This window comes from Lycium barbarum, chromosome 2 (genome assembly GCF_019175385.1).
Source record: "Lycium barbarum isolate Lr01 chromosome 2, ASM1917538v2, whole genome shotgun sequence".
Taxonomy (NCBI): Eukaryota; Viridiplantae; Streptophyta; class Magnoliopsida; order Solanales; family Solanaceae; genus Lycium; species Lycium barbarum.
This window is the reverse complement of record NC_083338.1, coordinates 127939588-127950101: the sequence shown is the minus strand read 5'-3', so window position 1 is coordinate 127950101 and position 10514 is coordinate 127939588. Positions and strand designations below refer to the sequence as shown.

At 33.5% G+C, this 10514-nt stretch overlaps 1 protein-coding gene across 1 annotated transcript; it reads right to left on the bottom strand.

Moving 5' to 3' along the window:
- Positions 1 to 593: 593 nt before the first annotated feature.
- LOC132627165 (protein kinase STUNTED-like) lies at positions 594 to 5403 on the bottom strand. Its single transcript, XM_060342333.1, has 10 exons — positions 5072 to 5403; positions 4038 to 4135; positions 3355 to 3598; positions 2526 to 3269; positions 2202 to 2450; positions 1881 to 2044; positions 1697 to 1776; positions 1428 to 1575; positions 1200 to 1349; positions 594 to 1036 (listed from the first exon to the last, which is right to left on the bottom strand). Exons 1-10 carry the CDS (start codon positions 5241 to 5243, stop codon positions 758 to 760), a joined length of 2328 nt encoding a protein of 775 aa, XP_060198316.1. The 5' UTR covers positions 5244 to 5403; the 3' UTR covers positions 594 to 757.
- Between the last annotated feature and the right edge of the window lie 5111 nt (positions 5404 to 10514).

Here is a 10514-nt window from a genome sequence, read left to right as displayed (position 1 = left end):
AAAAATAATAGAAGGAACCTATGGAGGAAATAAAAGCACAAGTGTCGGTGACCATACGTTAGTGGAAAATGCTGTGCCTCTATGCTTTTTATTGGTGTACAACTTCACTTTTGATCAGAATCATCAGTATGGAACTCTCTGTTTCTGTGGTGGTCTGAGAGACTGGTTACTTTGAAGGTACAATGATTTTATAATCTTGCAATGTTACATATATTGATATAGTTTGATCCAAGATACAACACCTTTCATCAGCTGAGGCAGACATAAAAATGACAAAACATGTGAGGAAATTTAACATGATAGTGGCCCTCACTTCCCTAGGAAAAGGGGAAGGTACTGCAATTTTCCATCTTAGATCAAGAAAAGACTGATGACTTTTAAAGCAAAGTTGCAGCAAATCAAATATCAGCAAGCAAAAAGAAACCAAGAATACTCAGATTTCATTAGCTTTTTGTTGAGAAATTCAGGGAAATTATTACTGTACTTCTCAATTTGACAAAGAGTTTTATACATCTACATACACTTGAAATAAGGGTCAGTTCTTGATTTCTGATTGAGAAGAGAACTGAACCCTTCTCCCAAAAACTCGCACATCAAAATGTTACTATCTAGTTATGATTAAAAGGGGAGGAGGAGGGCACACCATAACAACCTCTCATCCAAAACCCACCAAATAACCACGACCGACCCTCTAGTTGAAGGTGGTGAGTAAAAATGAAAGAAGTATACACAAGAATCATAAACGGAACGAGTTTGGTTAGTCAAAGCTTGATGAGCGGCTCCACCTCCCTCGCAAATAGTCCTCCAACGAAACATTATGCTCAATACTGCTTATTGAGAGAGAATCCTCTTCAACACCGAGTAATGCAAGGTTAAGGTGTGACCGGAGATTAGAATGTGAGAAAGTGTCATCTTCTAACATATCGGCCCCTTCCATGGCATTTGTCGGTAGCATTGTGTCGGATCCTTCTGAACCATTGACTTGTAACCTTGCCCACTTGGTTGTTTCAGCATCACCTTTGAGAAGCTTTGAAACCTGTAAAAACCGGGCGCGTTAAACACTAGAGACTTCTATATCTAGCCAAGGACAAGGCGATTTAACAAAACATACAAATATTTTTGCACGTCGAAAATCATACAGAGAAGAAGCATGGTCCTTAAATATTAAATAAATTTCAAGAAACTTGAATATGACTTACGATGCTCATTTGTGGTCGAGCTCGTGGAGCACGTCTGATACAAAGGGCAGCAGCAAGTACCATCCTTTCTACTTGTTCACGATCATAATCAGAACTCAACTGAGGGTCTAGTAATTGGGCATACTTCCCACAAGTTACAATTGGCTTTGCCTGCAAATTTGACACTTGATGTATTAGTTTATGATGCAAAACAAAACTGACTTAATTAGATGAGCACACAGGACATACCCAAATAACAAGGCTCTCTTGACCCTTTGGACAATTGTTACTTATGGGTTTTCTTCCTGAAAGAAGCTCAAGAAGTACTACTCCAAATGCATAAACATCAATCTTGTCATTAACCTTCCCATACATGAAATATTCAGGAGCCAAGTAACTGCAACAAAGCACATTTTACCAGAATAATTTATTAGAGGAAATAACACGACGCCATATATTCTCTTCAATTTCTCTTGAACAAGTCCTCATGGTTCTAGAAAGCTGAAGAAGTTACATACCCGAAAGTTCCAGCTACATCAGTGCATGTAATATGAGATGAGGTGGCGGTTGCCCATTTAGCAAGTCCAAAGTCAGAGAGCTGAAAAGCAAAAAAGCCAATTAAATTACTAGCTAGATCAAAGTAGCAATCTTTATCCCCAAGGAAAGTAGGAAAAAAGCAGCAAAAGAGTTAGAGAGCATCACCTGTGGCTCAAAATCATCAGATAGTAATATATTTGACGATTTTACATCACAATGGATCACTGATTGAGAATCTCTGCCATGAAGATATTCTAGTGCCTCAGCAACTCCAATAGCGACATTGTATCTTTCTTTCCACCCAAACATCAGAGGATCCTTCTTATTACCTGAATGAACAACCTCCTGAGTCAAAAAGATTGAAGACCTAAAGATCTTGTATATGTGTTCATTACTCTAATTCTACTTCTAGACAAAGTATAGGATGAAATTGCAGTAACTTTGACTGGGAAAGAGCAAAAGTTTTGGAAAATGTTATTAGCCTACCATGTAGGTTCTCTTCAAGGCTTCCCCTTGATAGAAAATCATATACAAGGAGAAGGTTGTTGTCCTCAAAACAGAATCCAAATAGGGAAATTATGTTTTTGTGACTCAAAGCAGTAATAATCTCAATTTCCAAAACAAACTCTCGCACTGCATCTTCGGATTGTTTTAAGATCTTCACAGCAAGTTCCTTTCCATCAGGAAGGCAGCCTTTGAAAACCTGACTACTTCCTCCTTTACCAATAATGTTCTCTGTTATCATGAAAATGAATGTGAGTCAACTATATCGAACCTTTTTGCGAATCTGCAGCTGAGAAAAGCACAAACCTGAGGAAAAGCTCAAGGTTGCCAAGAAAAGTTCCTGGAATTTGAACAATCTACACATTGCAGAGTACTTCTCATGAAGTCCCTCTAGTTCTCTTGGTAAGGTTCTTGGTGAATTGTCTGGAGAGGATTTAGAGGACGTTGTCACGTGATTGACAGGAACAATTGCGCCACTTTCTTCATCTAGTGCAGGAGCTTGACGACTTTCATCATCATCAGAGCGTAGATTTTTCTTGTCTGCATCGTCCTCCATGCACAAGAGATGTCTACTTGGCAGGCACAGTGCCCACTGAACAACAGAGAGTTTCCTTATTGATAAAGTCTCTGCAGCTTGTTGATTTGATAATATAGCTCGGTGAAGCAATGGCCAACCAGGTCTCACTTCAGGCAAATCCTTTTTCAGCAATGTAATTGAACTAGATCCTGACTCCTGCCTTTGCACGGGTACTATCGCCATTGAATTATCATCACTGTTATTGTCTGAAGTCTCTTCGTGTACTTGAGTACAAGAATTATCAGGCAACGGACAGTCGGGTGAACAAACTGAACAATTCTGTTTAAGGGAATTCCCTCTTGATGATTCAGAAGCAGCTTTCAGTAATGCCTCACCTAGAGTCTGATAACCAACTTGCCTGCAGGAATTTGTTGGCCTCAGCCCAGTGCTGTCATTTAATACTTTAGAGTTCTTATTAGTCAGTGTCCGCTGAATTACACTAAGCAAACGATTCCCATTGTGATGCTCAAGTTCTACATACAACAAAGACATCAAGTCAGTTATTATGAATTAAAGATCTTGCTCAATCAACCAGAAAACATAAAAGCGAATGCCAACCTTTTGAACTGGCATACGATGCTAACAAGGCCTCTCTTTGAAAAACAATTTTTCCATTATTAACAGCCAATACTGAGCAATCTTTTGGCAACTTTCTAGCACAGTACTTTGCAACTGAAGCTGATGATCGAATTGTATGATTAGCAGCCCCGACTATAACATCTGTTGCTAAGTAAGAATTCGCCTCACGAACAATAATTTTTCTGACCGATGTACCTCTGCAGATCTTTAGCTTAAGATCCACCTATAATGGAAAAAAGGATCAGACTTTTGCTCAAGCATGACATCAACGTGAAGCAAACTGACAAAAACACTTTATGACTCCCGCAAGAACATCTTTCCTATCCTTATTTATCCACAAAAAAAAAAAAAAAAAAAAAAAACATTTTTCTTTCGGCAGCCAATGAAAGCATTCATAAAAAATAAAAAATAAAATTAAAATAAAAACAATTAAATGCATCAGTATTTCCATCCACCAACAATGTCACAATCCAATTCAACCCTCCCTTCCCACAAGAAAATAAAACACTTGAAAATGGTTTTCAGTAAAATAAAATGTATTCACTAGACATAATATTTAAGTTTTTTCTCATAATATCCAGTGCCCCAACTAACATGAGCTCAAAAAAGAAAAAGAAAAAGAAAAAATTACCCTTTTAGGCAAAATAATGAAAATTAATTACCTGTTTGAGATTACAGAAGCCTTCATAAACTTCAAGAACTGAGTCAAATGCTTTGACCAACGATAACAGTGAAGATTTCCCATCACGATCTACAATTTCTGTACCAAACAGGGCCATAAAAAGGACTCATTTCACCTAAAGAATTAAAATTCTCACAGCCCTAATAGCACTGACAGAATAAGAAAAATTGTACTTGGGCAACGCAGAGAAGACGACAATTTTTTGTTAACACCCATAACAGAACAAAATTCTCATTCACATTATAGGTGACATATTTTACTGAATAGGGAAAAGGGAATGTACCAAAACAATAAAATAAAAACCCATTTCTTTCTTTTAGAGTTTGATTTCTCACTCGACTAAGATTTATTATCTCAGAAAGTTATTTTTTCTGTTAAAGAAAATTAGAATAAAAAAGTATGGTGATTTTTTAAGCTAATAACTATTAATTGACGCGAAAGAATTCCAAAAAAAATAATATATTAGAGAAAAGAAAACTAAAAACTATGGCTTTCAAGCAGAAACAAAAACAACTCGAAAACAAATTTCAGGCGTATCTAATATTTTCCAGTTTCCATTTTGAGAGAAGTAAAAGTAATAATTCTTGATTCCCAATTTCAACTGGAAGAAAAATCAGATTGAAAAAAAAAAAAAAAAACTTTTCCTGTAAAAGCAGAAGGAAACATTTCCAAAACAAATTCAGAGAAAAATGAATCGAAATTTTTCCAGTTTCAGTTTTCAGGGTAGTAAAAATGCTTATTCCAAGTTCCCCAAATTCAGCTAAAACAAACAAGATTTTGCAAAAAAATTACAGCAAAGAGAGATAGGGAAAAAACCCAACTTTATAAAATAATAAAAAATCAACAACCAGAACAAACCATTAAAAAAAATCCCAGCTTCAAAACAGAAGATACAAGGATTAAAGAGGGGGAAAATGAAAATAAACAAAGAAATTATTTTACAAATAGAGTTTCAAAACAAGAAAAAGAAAAAAAAAGCACTTTTAGTGCAAAGAAAAGGAAGGAAAAAAATACCATTATTATTAAGAACATGAAGAGCAAGGACAAGATCACCAGGCTGAGCAACTTTAACAAGAGCCCATGTTAATAGTTCTCTACTTGCACCATCCAACTTAACTCCAACAACAACAGTCTTGTTACCACCTTCATCTTTTCCACCAGAAAGAATACACTGAAACTGTGTCATTTTTATGTGACTTGAGATTATTATTATTATTATTATTGAGGTAAAAGGAAAATGGTGTTCATATCATATATAAAGAGGAGTAAAAGAATTAAGTTTGAAGTGTTTGGTTTTTGGTTTTCAAGGTTAGATAGAGAAAACAAATGGTGAAAGAGATAGATAGAGAAGTGGTGTTAGTAGTGTGTTTATTTGAAGTAACCATGATGACTTGTCTTGCTTGGTCCACTTTTGGGTGTTAGCTCGATACAACAAGCAAAACCGCCGTCAACCCGAATTAAATACGGAACTCAATTATAACTGTGTATAATTGACCCTAAAGTATAACGAAGGGTATGAATAAATTATTTTTCAAAATTCAGGGGTAATTTTGATCATTTTCTGTATTACAATTTAATGTGCCAAAAAAAAAATAGTAGTATAAGATTTTAAACTATTTTTTTCAATTATTATTAAAGCCTATGTAGTAGGAACTAGGAATGTTTTGGATGAAATAGTGCTTATTTACTCCATTCTCTATCTCTCTCTCTTTATTTCTTTAATTTAAGCATGCGGGTATTCGTTTTGCAACTTGCGAGCAGGGGCGGAGCTAGCCTTTGGGAGTGAGTTCGGCCAAACCCAGTCACTTATTACCCCATCATAACATTTATTGGTCTTGATAGGTGTGGTTGACCTATTATTGGACTTACTTGATGCAAATTTGAGTTAATTGGGTAATGAATTTTCCAATTTGAATAATAGAAAACCTCTTGATGGAATGAGAATGAATTACCTCTTAAACGATCTACTAGATACGAATATGGACTAGTCATATCAGTAAAAGTTGGGTACCACATTCTAAAGGAGAAAATAATTAAGATAAGAAGGAAAGTTCATTTGATTTTTTGGTCAAGCATAAACATCTGATGCAAAGTTGCAGTGGGTTGCTCCTATGGAGTGAAAAGTAATTTGCTTTTTCCTATTGAGACGTACTATTATGGAAAATTTACTCGACATAACTATCTCTAAGACTTATTTATTAATAATAGCTACCTTTTATTTTATTTATTTATTTTTAGTAGCTTAAATTAATTTCAAAATTACCAGTTGTAACTGATCTACAAGCATCTCTGTATTTCCCCTAAACTTACGGCCATGTTCCCCAATAACTCCCAATCTCTTCTCTTTTCAAATTAATTTCTCTCTCATCTTCAATATTTCAACCATATTATACGCCCATTATCTATCATTTTTATTAGCACGATTTCATCTTCCTTAATCGTTACCCACACAATGTAGGTAACGAATAAAGGAGGACAACAGGTAAAATGAAGAAAATGGATGTCTTGATCAACATGAAAGTTTACAAAATTCGAAAACCAGTTGGGTAAGGGAATTGGGAGCTGAGGGAGCCAATTCGGATGACAAAGTCCCATTAAACTAGACGGATTGCTCAAGTGCTCCATGTCAATTTTGCTTTAAAAGCCCAACCTGTTGCAATCTACAGAGAAGACACTCAAAGAGTCGAAGCTCAAGTTGGCACCTGTAGGATAGAGAAAATTCTGGGCATGATAAAGGAGAATTGTTCTCAAAGTTGTTCACCTTTTCTTCTTCTTGGATTTTTGTTGAATCTGTGGTTAGTGTGGAAGTTGTAGAAACACCATTGATGAGAGTTGTGGAGATTCACGCCCACCAAGTGTTTGATAAAATGTTTCAGTATATTTCAATGTATTTCACTGTATTTATCTTTCTTTTTTTTTTTGTGTGTGTAGAACCTATTTTTGCTCCACTTTGTTTTCACGATTTTTGTATTTCACTGTATCTCAATGTAATTCTGCATTTTGTATTTCTAATTTATAAAATAGTTTCTGATATATTTCATCTTCCACATGCTTCAAAACTAATAACGGATGTTTTTGGGAACTATGTCATTCAAAAGGTAGCCATTCTGGTTCTCTGTACTTCTACATCTCTTCAGGACATTTTAAGTTTTTTAAACCCTTGAGCCTTTAACCGTCCATCATCTTAAACCATTGCATATCTGAATTATGTGTCCAGTTCTTTGAGCATGGAAGTCATGAGCAAAGAGAGATGTTGGCATGTCAATTAACAGGACAGATGCTGCCTTTAATTCGTGAGCTGTTATGAAATGCGTGAAATATGGTTGATTGAATTTAACTTACCATTTAAAAAGAAAAAGAAGAATTTGTTCAAAAAATATAGCCAATTTTTACTCAACCCGATTTTGTATTTCCCTGTATTTCACTGTATTTCAAAAAACTATTCCATAAATAGCTCCTGATTTCACTGGAGCATGGTTACTATTCACTGTATTTCTCTATATTTCAAAAGAATAGAAATACACGCGTTTTTAAAAAAAAGTAGCTATGCTTGGTAATTTTGCATTTTATAGTTATATCTAGTTAGAAGCCAATAAAAGGTAGCTATTTATGTAAGTTACCCTACTATTATTGGGTCCACTATTATTATGCTATATTTCAAGGGAATCGATACAAATAAATAGAACTATTTGGACATTTTGGCCAATTTTAATAAGAGATAAAATTGTTGTATGCACTTGGGATATTAAGTTTATGTGCATTTCGTCATTAGATAAATTTACTGACAAGACAAAACACTCAGATTATATAAAATCCCATCGGGTTTGTTATATAGAATACTTTTAATGTAATGCTTTTTAAGATCATGTTATTTAGTTTTTAAATGTGTTGAGATTACATTCTTAATTTAGATTAAATTTATCAACAATTTAAACTGTTATATAAGAAGTAGATATTCATAATTTGTCCCACTCTAATTTTATCTGGGTTAATCAAATTAGAAGTAGGTCTTTGGCATGGACATATGCAATAAAGTTTGTGATAGAATATTAAGAAGAATAAAATAAAAGGTAAAAAGTGTTCCATTTGTTTATTTCCCCTTAATTCTTGTTATTAGTTCTTAAATAAGGGGTGATGCATGTTGCTACAAATAATTATAAGAGGAGAGCTCATCTCTATCAAAGTGTATATTTAATTGAAATCAAATATTACTACCAAACTTGAATCTGTGTGAGTTCCCCTCATATGAATTCCCAACAATCGTAGGAGAGAGAGAAAAAAGGTGAAAAAGTCTGGAGGTTTAATATTATTAAGAAGACCCAGAGCATATTCCTTTCTTTCCTAACCCACCAAGTGGGATTTTATAGTTTAGTCACTAGATTATATTGCAATATACAATTCAGAGACCAATCCATGTTAAATAAATAAAAATATTATTTGATTTTCTTTCTTCAAGATCTACGATCACCAATTAAGTTTATGTTAGACCTCTGAAAACTAAAAAATCGAATGAATTTAGTTATAAAATCCAGTAACTCAAGAGGATCATATTATTCATTCCAATTTAATATATTACTTCCTCTTTTTAAATATCAATTTAATTTTTTTCCGTTACGAAATTGAACATATACTAATTCATCTATCTAACAGAAAATAAATTATAAAATGAGTTGAACTGTTCTTAATTTACACAATCATATTACCTAAAAAATAAGTAGATAACTATCTGTTATCTTCCTTAATAAACGAAACTAACTGCTTAAAAAATAAGGTATGCAACCTGCTATAACTGGTTAAATTATATTAATTGTGTAAATTATTTGCACTAATGTGTATATGAGTTAAACGTAAATAGAATTATGGAGTATCAAGATTGGAAGGCACACATGCAGATAAAACTTTCGTTTAACTTCAAATTCACTGAGAAATGGAAGATGAAATGAGGCCATCAAAACAGGTAAGAAAGATTAAAGTTGCTGTTCAGATATTGGCTGAAATTACTATCAAGCTTCCACAGCTCCTTTTTTACCAAAAAGCTAACGTCTATTGCAACGAAGGTATTTTTCAAAAGGCATTGATTCTCTTTCTTTATACGTATTATTATTATAGTTATAATTAAAAAGTCCATAATTTATGCCACCAAAGTAACCAATGCCTTTTATACCTCTTGTAATATCTTAAAAACAAATAGCAGCCATTAACAGATCTTGACTAGTCTTTCACTGGCTTAAAATATTACATGTATAAAGTCTTTTTCTAGTTCTTTTTTTTCTTTTCCTTTTTGCTCCATTGACAATGATACTCTTACCTTTTGGTGAGAGTTAGAGGACATGATAAGCGTACTTAACTTGTACAATGAATTAATGGATTATCATTAAGTGGGCGTCATAAATAGATTCGATTAAATTTGCCAAAAGAAAATGGTTTAGAAAAATGTAGTTTTGATATAGTACTAGTTAAGAAACAATCATTTTTTTTTTAGCAAATCCGTTAAAAATGTACCACTCCTCTGTCTCAAAATACTTGTCCTTCTAACTAAAAATCGTCTTAAAATACTTGTCTTTTTTTTTTTGTTCACAAAATACCTGTCATTTTAATTACAAACCAAGATAAAATTAAGTAGCTTTTTTCTATTTTCCCCTTTATATTTTCAGAGAGAGTACATCAATAATGGAGTTGGCATAGATATATAATAAATATTTATCGAGGAGATAAGAGATAACATGGTTAAATATTTAAAAAGCGTAAAATAGTCAATATGCTACCCTTATTAATGCTTTCTTAAGGGCGTGTAAATGAAAAACACGATAACTATTTTGGGGCGGATGGAGTAATAGCAAATTCATTGGAATTAAACTAATAATTAACCATAGGGTGGCTGAGGCTAAAGAGAGATAGAGAGAGGTAAAAATTATTCGCACCGTACCAAATATTATTAACTTATTATAATTAAGAATCAATAATAGTATATATTAATCTATTATATAGTCAAATAAGAAATATTTATGTACGAAAACAATATGTATCTATTGATAATTTTTTCCACAAGGAGACTATTCATGAACCACCTTAATAAAGAAATTTTAAACGTAGTTGGCACTTATACTCGCCAATCGCCACTTGCGCTAAATTTGAGTAGTGTTATTTTCAGAAGGTCACGATTTTCTTTAACAACAAATTTTACTTGTGGGCAAGTATCAGCTATCACAATCTCTCTAATCATACAGAAGTCATTTGCAGATTTTCCTTCCCACAATTTTTGAAGACGAAATCCCCATTCTCCCTTTAAAATTATTATGGTTTTTGCTTGTCAGAATAATAACAACAACAACAATTTTGTATTTACATCATACTTTAAATTTCCGTTCAATTCCATTTTACTCCTATTTGATGTGTCTAAAACGAGAGTGACCAATCCAAATTAGTCCCAAAGCACCGGATCCTAAATTATGGATCC